The sequence below is a fragment of the Aquarana catesbeiana genome, linkage group LG07 (genome assembly GCF_042186555.1).
Source record: "Aquarana catesbeiana isolate 2022-GZ linkage group LG07, ASM4218655v1, whole genome shotgun sequence".
NCBI lineage: Eukaryota > Metazoa > Chordata > Amphibia > Anura > Ranidae > Aquarana > Aquarana catesbeiana.
The window spans coordinates 104,747,404-104,764,484 of NC_133330.1; the positions used below are offsets into that span (position 1 = coordinate 104,747,404).

Consider the following 17,081-nt stretch of genomic DNA (forward strand, 5'->3'; position numbering starts at 1 on the left):
AAATGTACATAATATAACTGGGTATTGATATTTATAGGTAAAGTTGATCCAGGAAAAATCTGATTGCCTTTTGAGGATCAGGAAGGAATTTTTTCCCCTGCTGTAGCAAATTGGATCATGCTTTGCTGGGGTTTTTCACCTTCCTCTGGATCAACTGTGGGTATAGGATTGGGTATATGGGAATGTTTGATATTATTTTTTATTTATTTTTATGGTTTAACTGGATGGACTTGTGTCTTTTTTCAACCTAATGTAACTATATGTACTTTTTACGTTAATTCCCATTTATTTTTCTGTTAATGTCTATTTTGTACTAGCTTTTTCTGTAAACATTTTCTTTCTTTGTTTTTCTTTTATTAAAGGACTATTTAAAATAGTTAAGCTGATGCTAAAGGTAATTAACGACCTTGATACTGCTGTACGTATATACAGTGGGGACGGAAAGTATTCAGACCCCCTTAAATTTTTCACTCTTTGTTATATTGCAGCCATTTGCTAAAATCATTTAAGTTCATTTTTTTCCTCATTAATATACACACAGCACCCCATATTGACAGAAAAACACAGAATTGTTGATATTTTTGCAGATTTATTAAAAAAGAAAAACTGAAATATCACATGGTCCTAAGTATTCAGACCCTTTGCTGTGACACTCATATATTTAACTCAGGTGCTGTCCATTTCTTCTGATCATCCTTGAGATGGTTCTACACCTTCATTTGAGTCCAGCTGTGTTTGATTATACTGATTGGACTTGATTAGGAAAGCCACACACCTGTCTATATAAGACCTTACAGCTCACAGTGCATGTCAGAGCAAATGAGAATCAAGAGGTCACAGGAACTGCCTGAAGAGCTCAGAGACAGAATTGTGGCAAGGCACAGATCTGGCCAAGGTTATAAAAACATTTCTGCTGCACTTACGGTTCCTAAGAGCACAGTGGCCTCCATAATTCTTAAATGGAAGATGTTTGGGATGACCAGAACCCTTCCTAGAGCTGGCCGTCTGGCCAAACTGAGCTATAGGGGGAGAAGAGCCTTGGTGAGAGAGGTAAAGAAGAACCCAAAGATCACTGTGGCTGAGCTCCAGAGATGCGGTCGGGAGATGGGAGAAAGTTGTAGAAAGTCAACCATCACTGCAGCCTCCACCAGGGCTTTATGGCAGAGTGGCCTGACAGAAGCCTCTCCTCAGTGCAAGACACATGAAAGCCTGCATGGAGTTTGCTAAAAAAAAAAACACTTGAAGGATGCCAAGATGGTGAGAAATAATATTCTCTGGTCTGATGAGACCAAGATAGAACTTTTTGGCCTTAATTCTAAGCGGTATGTGTGGAGAAAACCAGATACTGCTCATCACCTGTTCAATACAGTCCCAACAGTGAAGCATGGTGGTGGCAGCATCATGCTGACGGGGTGTTTTTCAGCTGCAGGGACAGGACGACTGGTTGCAATTGAGGGAAAGATGAATGCGGCCAAGTACAGGGATATCCTGGATGAAAACCTTCTCCAGAGTGCTCAGGACCTCAGACTGGGCCGAAGGTTTACCTTCCAACAAGACAATGACCCTAAGCACACAGCTGAAATGACGAAGGAGTGGTTTCACAACAACTCCGTGACTGTTCTTGAATGGCCCAGCCAGAGCCCTGACTTAAACCCAATTGAGCATCTCTGGAGAGACCTAAAAATGGCTGTCCACTAACGTTTACCATCCAACTTGACAGAACTGGAGAGGATCTGCAAGGAGGAATGGCAGAGGATCCCCAAATCCAGGTGTGAAAAACTTGTTGCATCTTTCCCAAAAAGACTCATGGCTGTATTAGATCAAAAGGGTGCTTCTACTAAATACTGAGCAAAGGGTCTGAATACTTAGGACTGTGTGATATTTCAGTTTTTCTTTTTTAATAAATCTGAAAAAATGTCAACAATTCTGTGTTTTTCTGTCAATATGGGGTGCTGTGTGTACATTAATGAGGAAAAAAATGAACTTAAATGATTTTAGCAAATGGCTGCAATATAACAAAGAGTGAAAAATTTAAGGGGGTCTAAATACTTTCCTTCCTCACTGTATACAACCCTTATATTGAGGTCGTTATACAGGGATCATGGTTGAGGCTACAGCCATAATCCTGGTACCGTTTTCTTCAGAAGGTGATTCCCCACAATGTTACACGTTCAGGTGGTGGAAAGGGGTTCCCCCTCCCAACGCTACTGCAGCCTTTCCTGGCCTCTCCCGCCCCACAGGGAGCCCGGGGCTGATCCGACCAGTGGCATCAGCTGTACTTCAAAGAATGAGAGGAATTAATGTTGTTCCTACCTCTCTGTGAGATCAGAAACCGAAAGCAACTAGGATTTCGTCACTTCCGGTTTCAGTTTGTTTACAGTTACTGGCTTGTAAAGCATCTAATCAAAGCGATCTCAGTTTGATCAGATACTTTGGAAGTCAGAGGTGAGACCCCAGATCTTTCCATAAAGAGGACCTATCATGGCCCATCCATTGTGATAGCAATAAAGTTGATATGTAAATGACGATTGCACCACAGGTGTGTGAGGTATCATCATGTCAGAGCGAGAACAATAATTCTAGCACTAGACCTCCTATGTAACTCTAAACTGGTTTCCAGCCTGCCACCTGCCCCAGACCCCTCCATTCCCGCAAACACCCTTCAATCACACACATAGAAATATTAACCAGTTGCCGACCGCCGCCTGACGATGTACGTCGGTAGAATGGCACGGGCAGGCAAAAGGACTTACAGGTACGTCCTTGCCTTCCCGCGGGCGGAGGGTCCGATCGAACCCCCCCGTGCCTGCGGCGGTCGGATTCAGGTCAGGGGCGATCAAAGGTAAGGGGGAGGCCACTCATTCGTGGCTCCCCCCTCGCGATCGCTCTTGGTGAATGACAGGCTTCCTCGGCTTCTGTAATGTAAACAGAAGCGGAGGAAGTGATGTTATCTCTCCTCGAGCCGGTCTTTTCGTTCCGGCGCCGAGGAGAGAAGACATCCAAGTAAGTTTGCACCAACACTACACTAACAGTAGAACACGCAGTCACCCTCTGATCACCTCCCTGTACCCCCGTCACACTGACACCAAAAGCAGTTTTTTTTTTTTTTTCTGATTATTGCATTGGTGTCAGTTTGTGACAGTTATAAGTGTTAGGGCAGTTAGGATTAGCCCCCTTTAGGTCTGGGGTACCCCCCTTTAGGTCTAGGGTACCCTCCTAACCTCCCCTAATAAAGTTTTAACCCCGTGATCACCCCCCATCGCCAGTGTCACTAAGCGATCGTTTTTCTGATCGCTGTATTAGTGACACAGGTGACGCTAGTTAGGGAGGTAAGTATATAGGTTCGCCGTCAGTGTTTTATAGTGACAGGGACCCCTATATACTACCTAATAAAGGTTTTAACCCCCTGATTTCCCCCTAGTTAACCCTTTCACCAGTGATCACCATATAATAATTATAGTTTTAGGGCACCCGCCGTTTATTACCTTATAAAGGTTTAACCCCCTGATCGCCCGGCGGTGATATAAGTTAAGTTTTTAGGGTCAGATAAGGTCTGCGTCGCCCCAGGCAGCATCAGGTTAGCGCCAGTACCACTAAAACCCACGCACGCAGCATACACCTCCCTTAGTGCTATAGTATCTGAACGGATCAATATCTGATCCGATCAGATCTATACTAGCATCCCCAGCAGTTTAGGGTCCCCAAAAACGCAGTGGTAGCGGGATCAGCCCAGATAACTGCTAGCACCTGCGTTTTGCCCCTCGGCCCAGCCCAGCCCACCCAAGTGCAGTATCGATCGATCGCTGACACTTACAAAACACTAAGCACACATAACTGCAGCGTTCGCAGAGTCAAGCCTGATCCCTGCGATCGCTAACAGTTTTTTGGTAGCGTTTTGATACAGTCGCTGACAGTCAGGAGCTTTTTTACCTGTGAGTCTCACTAGTGTACCCCTAAATTTAGAGCCCAAAATGGCAAATCGAAGGTACACTAGTGAAGAGGCCTACACGTTTCTGAGCATGACAGATAGTGAAGAGGAAGTCACTCATCTGTCAGATTCAGGCTCAGAATACGATCCTGTAGACGACAGCGGCTCCATGACAGATAACTCTGACGACGGAGTTGTGGTCCCTGCCAAGGTCAGGCGTACCAGACCCCGAACTACTTCTTCTGTCCTTGAAGTGCAAGAACCGCAGGTCCCTCGTATGGAGCAGAGCAGTACTAGCGCCGCTATTCTTTCTGGTGAACTGGCAAGCACCAGCGGCCTAGTACACCCTGGTCGTACATCCAGCACTGCAGTATCACGTGGTGACGTGGCGAGTCCCATAAGTGCAGTTCAAGCTGGTGAGGTGGCAAGCACTAGTAGTGTCCCGCTGCCACCAAGAAGATGAACACAGGCCCGTCGTGCCCATAGTGCCCTTCTAGCTGCATTCGCAAATCAGAATTGGGAACCCACCACTTCTGCAGCACCCGTACTTTCCCCATTCACTGGCCAACCCGGAATTCAGGTGGAAACAGTTGATTTTACGCCACTGGATTTTTATTCACTGTTTTTCACCAAAGACCTCTATAGATCTATTTTGGACCAAAGAAATTTATACGCTGGTCAACACATCGCCGCTAATCCCCAGTCCTCCCTTGCCAGAGATTGGAGACCAATTACGGTCTCCGAATTTAAGATCTTTCTGGGCCTTTCCCTCAACATGGGCATAAATAAAAAGAGTGAGTTGCGGGCATATTGGTCCACTGACCCAATTTACCATATGCCCGTGTTCTCTGCTTCCATGGCCAGGGCACGATACGAGCAGATTTTGCGGTTCATGCACTTCAACAACAATGAACTCTGTTGTCCTCGTGGAGACCCTGAATACGATCGTCTCTACAAAATTAGGCCCCTCGTAAACCACTTCAACCAGCGTTTTGCAGACTTGTTTACTCCCCCTCAAGTTGTCTGCATTAAATTTTCTGGCCGCTTGTCATTCAAACAGTACCTTCCTAGCAAGCATGCCAGATACGGGGTCAAGATGTATAAGCTCTGTGACAGGGCCACAGGCTATACATGTAGTTTTATGGTTTACGAGGGCAAAGATAGTCACGTAGAGCCGACAAACTGCCCTGACTACATAGGAAGCGCTGGCAAGATAGTGTAGGACTTGGTGTCACCCTTATTCGGAAAGGGGTACCATTTATATGTGGACAATTATTACACGAGCATGCCACTTTTTAGTCACCTTTTTGATCATCAAATTGGAGCATGTGGCACCGTGCAACCTAATCGCCAGGGCTTTCCCCAGCGGCTTGTAGATTCCCGTCTTAGGCTGGGGGAGAGAGCCTGCTTGCGGTGTAATAATTTGCTCGCTATGAAGTGGAGGGACAATAACAATGTTTTCGTTCTTACCTCCCTTCATGCAGACACGACGGTCCAAATTACTACGGCGACTGGTGTTGTGGAGAAACCCCTCTATGTCCACGAATATAACCAAAATATGGGAGGGGTGGACCTCAACGACCAGTTGTTGGCGCCGTACCTAGTTGCCCGTAAGGCCAGACGCTGGTACAAAAAAGTGTCTGTATACTTATTTCAATTGACTTTGCTGAACGCTCATGTGCTATACAGAGCTTCAGGACAGACTGGATCCTTCCTTAAATTCCAGGAAGAGATCGTCAGAGCCCTTCTGTATCCAGACGGTGCTACACCTCACCTTCCCCAACCAGATACAGTAAGCCGGCTGCATGGGAGGCATTTTCCTTATGTCCTCCCGATGAGCCCCCCAAAGAAAATGTTGTGTCTCCAGAAAGCGCGGATATAGGCGTGACACCCGGTATTATTGTCCCTCCTGTCCTGGCAATCCTGGTCTTTGCATTGGTGAATGTTTTGAGCGCTACCATACACTAGTTGAGTTTTAGTGTGGGGTACAGCATTGCACAGACTAGGACACACTTTCACAGGGTCTCCCAAGATGCCATCGCATTTTGAGAGACCCAAACCTGGAACCGTTACAGTTTTAAAAGTTACAGTTATAAAAAAAATGTAAAAAAAAAAAAAAATACACAAAAAAAATATAAAATAAAAAAACTAAAAATAGTTGTCGTTTTATTGTTCTCGCTCTCTCTATTTTCTCTCTATTGTTCTGCTCTTTTTCACTGTATTCTATTCTGCAATGTTTTATTGTTGTTATGTTTTATCATGTTTGCTTTTCAGGTATGTAATTTTTTTTATAGTTTACTGTGTTTTAACCATTTTTTTGTTTTCAGGTACGCCATTCAGCTGCAGCGCAGATTTATTTATCTTGACAGCAACGATACATAAAGCTGTGACTCCAGCGCTGTCGGAGGTGATTTCACCACCACAGTTACATACTTCAGCATATATGCCGAAGCGTGGGGGCAGCAGTGGGTGGAGGAGCGATTTGCTCCTGCCTTTTGCGGGAGGATGCCCCCATGCTTCGGCATATATATATTTTAGGCACAGGTTGCGTTAAATGTTTTATTTTTTACTGTTTTTTTGCAGGTATGGTAAGTCTTACTGTTATGCTGTAATGTTATTTTGTTTTAGTGTTAACCATCATTTGCTTAGCAGGTACGCCATTCAGTTGCAGCGTGGATTTATTTATCTTGACAGCAACAGCGTTTGCTCCCACGATACATAAAGCCTTGACTCCAGCGCTGTCAGAGGTGATTTCACCACCACAGTTACATACTTCAGCATATATGCTGAAGTGTGGGGGCAGCAGTGGGCAGAGGAGCGATTTGCACCTACCTTTTGCAGGAGGATGCCCCCATGCTTCGGCATATATAAACGGTGCATATATGCCCATCATTAGAAGTGGGTGGATGAAGGGAGGTATTCTAATGGTGGGCATACCCACCGATCAATCTCTTTTTTTCGTTCAGCCCACAGGCTGCATGAAAAAAAAGTTTACAATATATGCCCAACAAGGACCAGCAAGGTACTGGTATGTTGCTGGACTGTAAGTGGTTATACCAGAATGATGCCTGCAGGTTTAGGTATCATCTTGGTATCATTCTTTTCAGCCAGCGGTCGGCTTTCATGTAAAAGCAATCCTAGCAGCTAATTAGCCTCTAGAGCCTCTGCCTCTAGCAGTAGGAGGGAATGCCCCCCCCACCATCTTCCATGTTTTTCTCTGGCTCTCCTGTCCCAACAGGGAACCTGAGAATGCAGCCGATGATTCGGCCAGCTGACCATAGAGCTGATCAGAGACCAGAATGGCTCCAATCATCTCTATGGCCTAAGAAACCTGAAGCTACGAGCATTTTATGACTTTGATTTCGCCGGATGTAAACAGCACCATTGGGAAATTGGAAAAGCATTTTATCACACCGATCTTGGTGTGGTCAGATTCTTTGAGGGCAGAGGAGAGATCTAGGGTCTGATAGACCCCAATTTTTTCAAAAAAGAGTACCTGTCACTACCTATTGCTACCATAGGGGATATTTACATTCCCTAAGATAACAATAAAAATGCTAAAAAAAATGAAAGGAACAGTTTAAAAATAAGATAAAAAAGCAAAAAATAAGAAAGGGAAAAAAAAAAAAAAGCACCCCTGTCCCCCCCCGCTCTCGCGCAAAGGCGAGCGCAAGCGTCGGTCTGGCGTCAAACTTAAACAGCAATTGCACCATGCATGTGAGGTATCACCGCAAAGGTCAGATCGAGGGCAGTAATTTTAGCAGTAGACCTCCTCTGTAAATCTAAAGTGGTAACCTATAAAGGCTTTTACAGGCTTTTAAAAATGTATTTAGTTTGTCGCCACTGTACGTTTGTGCGCAATTTTAAAGCATGTTGTGTTTGGTATCCATGTACTCGGCCTAAGATCATCTTTTTTATTTCATCAAACATTTGGGAAATATGGTGTGTTTTAGTGCATTCAAATTTTAAAAAGTGTGTTTTTTCCCAAAAAAATGCGTTTGAAAAATCGCTGCGCAAATACTGTGTGAAAAAAAAAAAAAACACCCACCATTTTAATCTGTAGGGCCTTTGCTTTAAAAAAAATATATAATGTTTGGGGGTTCAGAGTAATTTTCTTGCAAAAAAAAATTATTTTTTCATGTAAATAAAAAGTGTCAGAAAGGGCTTTGTCTTCAAGTGGTTAGAAGAGTGGGTGATGTGTGACATAAGCTTCTAAATGTTGTGCATAAAATGCCAGTACAGTTCAAACCCCCCCCAAATGACCCCATTTTGGAAAGTAGACACCCCAAGCTATTTGCTGAGAGGCATGTCGAGTCCATGGAATATTTATTATGTGACACAAGTTGCGGTAAAAAGACAAACATTTTTTTTTTTTTTGCACAAAGTTGTCACTAAATGATATATTGCTCAAACATGCCATGGGAATATGTGAAAATACACCTCAAAATACATTCTGTTGCTTCTCCTGAGTTTGGGGATACCACATGTGTGAGACTTTTTGGGAGCCTAGCTGCATACGGGACCCCGAAAACCAAGCACCGCCTTCAGGCTTTCTAAGGGTGTAAATTTTTGATTTCACTCTTCACTGCCTATCACAGCTTCGGAGGCCATGGAATGCCCAGATGGCACAAAACCCCCCCCCCAAATGACCCCATTTTGGAAACTAGACACCCCAAGCTATTTGCTGAGAGGTATGGCGAGTATTTTGCAGACCTCACTTTTTGTCACAAAGTTTTGAAAATTGAAAAAAGAAAAAAAAAAAAAAAATGTTTCTTGTCTTTCTTCATTTTCGAAAACAAATGAGAGCTGCAAAATACTCACCATGCCTCTCAGCAAATAGCTTGGGGTGTCTACTTTCCAAAATGGGGTCATTAGGAGGGGGGGTTGTGCTATCTTGGCATTTTATGGCCTATGAAACTGTGATAGGTAGTGAGGAGTGAATTAAAAAATTTACGCCCTTAAAAATCCTGAAGGCAGTGATTGGTTTTCGGGGCCCCGTATGCAGCTAGGCCCCCAAAAAGTCCCACACATGTGGTATCCCCATACTCAGGAGAAGCAGCAGAATGTATTTTGGGGTGTAATTCTACATATGCTCATGGCATGTTTGAGCAATATATCATTTAGTGACAATTTTGTGCAAGAAAAGAAAAAAAAAAAAAAGTTTGTAATTTTCCCGCAACTCTTGTCAAAATATAAAATATTCCACGGACTCAACGTGCCTCTCAGCAAATAGCTTGGGGTGTCTACTTTCCAAAATGGGGTCATTTGGGGGGGGGGGGGGGTTTGTGCCATCTTGGAATTGTATGGCCTTCAAAACTGTGATAGGTAGTGAGGAGTGAAATCAAAAATGTATGCCATTCGAAATCCTGAAGGCGGTGCTTGGTTTTTGGGGCCCCGTATGCGGCTAGGTTCCCAAAAAGTCCCACACATGTGGTATCCCCATACTCAGGAGAAGCAGCTAAATGTATTTTGGGGCGCAATTCCACATATAATAACCATGGCATGTGTGAGCAATATATCATTTAGTGACAACCTTTTGTAAAAAAAATGTTTATTTTTATTTTTTTATCATTATGCAATCACTTGGGACAAAAAAAATTAATATTCAATGGGCTTAACATGCCTCTCAGCAATTTCCTTGGGGTGTCTACTTTCCAAAATGGGGTCATTTGGGGGGGGGGGGGGGGGTTTGTACTGCACTGCCATTTTAGCACCTCAAGAAATGATATAGGCAGTCATAAACTAAAAGTTGTGTAAATTCCAGAAAATGTACCTTAGTTTGTAAACGCTATAACTTTTGCACAAACCAATAAATATACGCGTATTGACATTTTTTTTTACCAAGGACATGTGGCCGAATACATTTTGGCCTAAATGTATGACTAAAATTGAGTTTATTGGATTTTTTTTATAACAAAAAGTTGAAATTATCATTTTTTTTCAAAATTTTCGGTCTTTTTACGTTTATAGCGCAAAAAATAAAAACCGCAGAGGTGATCAAATACTATCAAAAGAAAGCTCTATTTGTGGGAAGAAAAGGACGCAAATTTCCTTTGGTTACAGCATTCCATGACCGCGCAATTAGCAGTTAAAGCGACGCAGTGCCAAATTATAAAAAGTGCTCTGGTCAGGAAGGGGGTAAGGCTGGCCATACACTATTCAATTTTCCTGTTCAACTTTCCTTTAGATTTACCAAAACCATATAATAGGAGGTCAAACCTAAACACTTTCAATTTGGATGCAAGCAGGCAGGCCCTTGTACTACATAGTTGAAGGTAAATCTAAAGAAAATTGAACAGGAAAATTGTATGGTGTATGGCCAGCTTAAATCCTTCCGGGGCTGAAGTGGTTAAAATACTAATTTAACATCCCTTTTACCCAGTGTCCCTTTTACTCTGTGGTTACATGACATTACAGTTATAAAGCTGGCCATACATAGATTAAAAGAAATTAATATTCATACAAAAATCAAAACATATTTCGATCTAACATTCGATAGCCCGATCATTGTATCAGAAATTTTCCTGTGAATTTCAAAAATTTTCTGATAATTTTCAACATTAAACATAGTTTTTTTCTGATCAGTAGGTAATACAATAATATAACGTACAATGATACAAAAAATGCCCAAATACAACAGGACATAAGGCACGAGTATGTAGAGTATAAACCAACACACTACAGGGGTGATGTTGGCATACAAATAAAACAAGTACAAACTGTCGTCCATCCTCAAGTACACAACAATGACACTTAAAAAAATTTTTGTTTGAACAGTTGACTCACAAACAAAATCGTTTGACTGGAAAAAGTTTTCAACATGTTCTTGAAACAAAACAAAAATTGGTTGTTGCAGTAAGCACACTAACAATACGAACATCGAATGATAGGTCTACTGTCTTGATGTTTTGTTAGATTTTCTATCCGTGTATGGCCACTTTGAATCTCTTTTCTTCTGTGTACAGAACAACGGGGTCCTTCTTCAGGTGCTGGGGAGGGATACCATTTTGCCAAGACCTGTGCTTTAAGCAATGATGGCTACAGAAAAACTTGACTGGGTACTGTTTGTGTTGGCCCGTTAATGCAACTGAATTATATAATATATAAATTAATAATATAGTGGATAGGCATCTTGATGGGACGCAATGTGCAGAGATGGGGACAATTGTGGGTGCTTACTCAGGTTGAACTGGATGGACTTGTGTCTTTATTCAACCTTACTAACTATGTAACTATATTTTGTAGAAAACTAAAACCACTTCTGTGAAAGCAAGCATCTTTAGTGTTTGTCGTGCCTGTAAATTGACATCCTCATACACAGGGTTTGGATCATTGATCCTGGGTCTGGAATTTCATTCCTTTTCAGCATGCCTTAAACAAACTGGTCTAAATTAAGGCTGGCCATACAGGGTGCACATTTCTTTCCTAGGAATCAGCAATTGTCTTCTCCGGGTGGGGGTGGGAGGAGACAGTGATTATTGCTAGCAGCTATAGGACGACTGGTCCGCTAGCGATAATCATAAGGGAATCTGGCAGGCTGGTTGTACTCAAGTTGATTGAACGATCAACTTGGTACATTCAGCCTGCCCATTAACGATTCGAATCTTGGCCAGTTCCTGCTGAACTGTCCAAGATTCTAATCGTGTATGGCCAGCCTAAGAAAAAAAATGTCCGCTTTTATGTTATAGGAGCTTCTCGCATTCTAAACTAATTATAATTTCATAATCTAATTACAGGTAAGGTAGGCTGCCGACTTGATCGCCATGAAAATATTGGCCAAGGTCACATTGGTGTAAAGGGGTTCAGACAGGTTATGAATGAACCACGCTTTAATGAAATTCCTATGATCCTTGAGACACCGTACACGTGAGTTAATAATTAATATATATTGAGTAACTATTTCTGTAGATCTTTTTGTAAAGCCCAACAAAAACATTTTTTTTTTTTTTTAGTTTTAAATATATAGTGGGGAAGGGTTAGATTGTAGGTCACATTTTTATTGTGCTATGTGACTTTGTTGGTGAAAGTACTCTCCAACCCTTTTTTTGTACTCCTTATGACATGTCAGGATCACAGACTGTAATAAAAAGCTGGACTTTTTTTGTGGTGCTGCAGCTGAGATTTAATCTTGTTGTTAATAAAATACTTTAGGGAGGGTGGCTATTTGAGTAGGTCCTTTAAAAAATTTAACTGTACTGAGGGGGTGGGAAGCTACATACATTTTCATATATACAGCAAGTGCATAAAAAAAATGAAAAAAAAAAACACATAAAAATATAAACTAGGATGTTAAATGCATTGTGGCCATTGTGTAGACTTAAGTTAAAAATATGGAAACAGCAACACATTCATATATGGACAATAAAATGCACATGCATAGATATAGGAAAAATAAATACAGATGTACATGTGAACATAAAACAGAGAATTGTCTGACAGTACCAATGTGTTAAAATTATTTAATCATCAGTTTGTATTTGGTACCTTTAGTTGAATGTATTACTGAATTACTAAAGCTATCCTGCTTGGTAATAAATGCATCTAAAACAATAGATAGAAATTTATATCTAGTAGAAATTTTAACAATATAATGGGGACCTTATATAAAAAGTATATATGGACACACAAAGTATAAACAAAATCATATAAAAACAGTGTATATGTGCTGGTGATTGTCTACCTCTAGGGACATAGGGGCAAAAGTAAAGCTATAACTGCTGTGTGTATCCTGTTAGTTTTAGGTGGGTCAATTGCCACTTATCTTGACTAGTTGCAATATGCACTCACTTGCTTTTGTGCTTGACAGCTTTAGTCCACAAATATTCAGGGTACAGGACTTGGCTACTGTCATTTTTTCTTTTCATACATCAGGGGACACAGAGCCATAGTAATTACTATGTGGGTTATAGGCCACCTTTAGGTGATGGACACTGGCACGCCCTAAATTAAGAAGTGCACTCCCTATATAACCCCTCCCACTACTGGGAGTATTCAGTTTTTTCGCCATTGTCTAAGGTGTTGGTCACGAGTAAAGATGTGCTGTGTTGAGCTACACTGGAACAATCCTTGCTGGGGCTAGCCATGCTGACGAATCCATTCAGAGTGTCTTTTAGACCAGGTTGAATGGTACCCGAGCCTCGTATCCGAAGAAACAAGTTTTTTGCTCGCGAATGCTTCTCTTTCTAGAGAGCTGGACCCTGGGATCCAGTACTTTTGGTAGTAAGGCCAATAAAGTTTTACTGGCAGGGTGCTATTGCAGGTCTAGGATTGTGGGATACCTCAAGGTTCCCCTGTTCCTGAAGGTTTTACGGAGCCCTCCGTGAAGGGTGAAGATTGGGTCTGATGGTTTACCACAGATAACCCTGCGGCGGGGAAAAGGTAAGTGGAGATTTTTTTTTTTTTCTGAAATCTTTCATGTAAAGTCTCCTTTAACTGAATAATGTTGTCATGCCTATGTGTCACCACTGGGGGCTGTGTTGAGCACTCACCGCCTCATGCTGGAAACAGCACGGTGTCAGGAGCGGAACACTTCCTCCTCCTCCTCCGGCCAAAACAGCAGATCCTCCGGTAAGAAAAGGGGTGAATTGTCTCCCTGTCAGTGGCCCATATGCTGGGATTCCCCCCTCAGGGGGGTTTTAAGCCCAGATTCAATTTAAAAAAAAAAAAAAACCGCTACGGCCGCCTGGTGGCTTTTTTACCCCCCTCGCCGGACTGGCTCTAGGTCCGAAGGTACCTGTAGTCCGCCGCTTGCGTGGGAAATCCCGTCCTTTTTGAAGGGAGGGCAGAGTCGTAGGCAACGCGGGGGGGCGGGGCGGGGTTCTCCGACGCCAGGAACACGTGGAGGAAGTGTTTAAAAGCACACTGTGTGCTGCTGCTGGCTGTGGGGGGACACAAGAGCAAAGAGGTGGCATTGCTTCAGGTTTGGTGACACAGGCATTTCCCTTGACACATTATTATTGCTTCAGGCTGGGCATTAATAGCAGCATTATATTGCTGGACTATAACCTAGCAGTGTATGCATTCTTTTTGGTATCGCCTCTACTTTGCACATTAAGGCTATGAGTTGAAGAAGGACCAGGAACTCCCCAAAGGGTTCTAAGGGTCCGAGTGTTTTACAACAACCTAAATCCATGACCAAAAGAATGTCATCCTCCTCTGAGAGTGATGAGCCGTCAGGGGGGACTGGTGTTGCAGCAGCGTAGGACACTTCAGCCCCTATATATATCACACAGGAGGTCTTTTCTTCTACCATTTCTAGTTTGGAAAAGAAGATTAATGCTATGATCACTCTCCATAGTGGGTCCAAACGTAGCAGATCCCCATCCAGTGCTTAGGACCCTCTTTTTGAGGTACAAGGGACAGGGGATCAGGAAGGTCTTCCAAAAGACCTGGAAGATACTAATATATCCTCTTCCGAGGATCTTAGTGGGGAGGGAGTAATCTTACAAGACAGTTTGCTGGTACACTCCCTTACTAAATTGGTTCGCTCAACCTTTTTGCTGCCTGTAGCGCAGTCTAGTGATGAGCCCACCTCTGGTTTGGGATCACTAAAGCCACCCCAGTCGGGGGATACTTTTCCTATACATTCTTGGCTAAAAAAGCTGATGTATTCGGAATGGGAACACCCGGATAAGAATTTTTTTCCTCCAAGGAAGTTTTCTACACTGTATCCTATGGAGGAGGAATTCTATAAGAAATGGGGGGTTCCAGCAACTGATGCTGCAATCGCCTCGGTGAATAAAAATCTCACTTGTCCGGTAGACAATGCACAAATGTTAAAAGATCCAACAGATAAAAAATTGGAACTTCTTTTTAAGAACAACATGTCTCTGGCAGGTTCAGTAGTGCAGCCGGTTCTTGCGGCAATTGGGGTATCTCAGTCCATAAAGGATCAGTTTGTAGAGATACTTAAGATTCTTCTTGATCAGCAGGCCCAGCAATGGGCTGGCGTATCAGATGCACTATGTTTTACGGTGGATGCTATGAAAGATTCTATTATTCAAGCCTCACGACTTATGCTGGGACTAGTACATACACGCAGAGTCCTATGGCTGAAAAATTGGTCAGCGGAAGCACCATGTAAAAAGCTTCTAGCCAGTTTCCCTTTTCATGGTGAACGGTTGTTTGGAGACGATCCAGATAAATATATCCAAAGGATTTCTAATGGGAAAAGTTCTCTTTTACCCTTAAAGAAGAAGTTCAAACATTTCTCCTTTAAGCGTGCTTCTTCTCCAGTGCCAGGAACGTCTGCCTCTAGGCAGTCTCGAAGGCCTCCACCATCGAGCTCAAGAGGTAGACCTCAGGGGCAGTTCCAGGGCCCAAAGAGGTCTTGGGGCAGAAAGCCTGCAAAACAAAATACTAAGGCCTCCTTATGAAGGGGCTCTCGCGCGGGTGAGGGGAAGGCTTCTGCAGTTTTCAAAGATCTGGCAGCAACAATGTCAAGACAGATGGGTGGCTTCCTCAGTTTCTCTAGGTTACAAACTAGAGTTCCAAGAATTCCCGCCTCCTCGTTATCTAAAATCAAAATTATGCAGGTTTTGGTTCCGAAATGGGGAACACCCTCAGAGTAGGCACCACATCCCAAGCAGAGTTTAAATAGGTAAGAAAGAGGGACGGGATTTTTACGGTGCAGATTACTCAAATAAAGAAAAGAAAGCTATATATTTTATCTCTTTTTCTTAAAAAGAACAATTTTATTGTTTTACATTAAAAACAGACACATATGCCAGTTAATTATACCAATACAATTAAAACAACGTGGTCAAAAAATGGGGAATAACATGTAGGATATACACTGCAAATTCATAGATGGTAGTTATTGCATACTAGCCCGACATGTTTCGCATTAGTCGCTTTATCAAGGGGTATGCAATTAAGTAGCAAGTCATCCAATACTTTTAATGATTCTACAAAGAGAAAAGGGATGGGGAGAAAAAGGCTATTACATATAAGAAAACATTTTGCAATAATGATATACCGTAAAAAAAAAAAAAAAAAAAAAAAAAAGAAAAAACATAATAAAATATGTGCTGTCACTCCGAAGCATCCATAAAGGCTTACCCCCAAAAAAAGATTGACCCTAGATGAACTCGTCAAAACCAGCGTGTACAGACGCAGCCAAGCGAGACAGCAAGAGGGCTTGAATTGCAACCACAGGGAGCAGTAAGGAGAAGCTGTTATACAGATAGAAAGTATTCAATATTGAAGGGAGAATATCATTGTGCAAAGGGTTAATTGAAATTGTAGGAGGCATAAAATTTAAATGAATATCACTTACGCCAAAAAATACTTGCAGCTGCAACCAGAGAAGTGCAGTTGAACAGCAGAAATGGTAATTGCCAAAATAGATGGGTAAAATGTACGTTAGAACTAGAAAATAAAAAATAAAAAAATAAATAATAAAATTAAAGTGAAAATGGGAGGTATTGCCAATTTGCACAAAAGATGGAGGTAGATAGTCAAGGTTAAGGACATACTCCATAGAAAGGTGTTAAAGATGATGTTTTCAATCAACATCGTAATATGAATATGCTCAGAGTATAAGAGTTTATACGGGGGATATGTAGGTAAAATTAAGACTCAACCAGAGTTCAACAAATATACATAAAACGAAAACATAAGAGCATAACTATGGAGTATGGAGCAAGGTATGGTGAACACCACCAGTCACATTACCTGGCTTAGATCTTAGCTTGCATCCTCCGGCGCTGGCAGACATGGCTGTCAGATCAGCCGGTTTAAATACTGCTCCCCATCGGGACGGCGTGTGACGTCGCCGGCTCGATGCGGACGTGATGGCGCCACTGCGCATGCCCGAAGGACCGAACCTAGCCAGACTTCAATCCCCACAAATCACCGCGCCGGTAGAAGCAGCCGACATGCGCACTGCTGCGCAAGGTAGCTCCTCCCGCACAGCGATCGCGTAGGAGCGAGGGAGGCGGGTAGGGGTTGCGATGGTAACCAGCAAGGAAGCTGGTTTGGAGGGGATGCACGGCGCGGAATGGGCACATCAAAAAGATGTGCCCCGGGCGTCCGTGTGGATGCGGCAAGCCCCCCTACAGCTGTCATAGCGAGACTGGACTGGAAGGGCCTAACTGGGAGGGGTCAAAGGAGTAACCGGTCGGGTCGGAAGGACCACACAACAACCGATCCC

The 17,081-nt window shown here is 42.8% G+C and overlaps 1 protein-coding gene across 6 annotated transcripts in view; it reads left to right on the forward strand.

The window, feature by feature from the left end:
- The window catches only part of LOC141103222 (probable endonuclease 4), a 168,157-nt gene that overhangs the window by 139,710 nt on the left and 11,366 nt on the right, over positions 1-17,081 (forward strand). For 5 of the 6 annotated variants that reach the window (XM_073592572.1, XM_073592571.1, XM_073592575.1 and 2 more), the window contains one exon: positions 11,665-11,794. The exons of the other annotated variant lie outside the window; for it this stretch is intronic. In XM_073592572.1, coding sequence (XP_073448673.1) covers positions 11,665-11,794 — 130 coding nt within the window. The remainder of the gene's footprint in view (positions 1-11,664; positions 11,795-17,081) is intronic. 6 annotated transcript variants of the gene reach the window in all.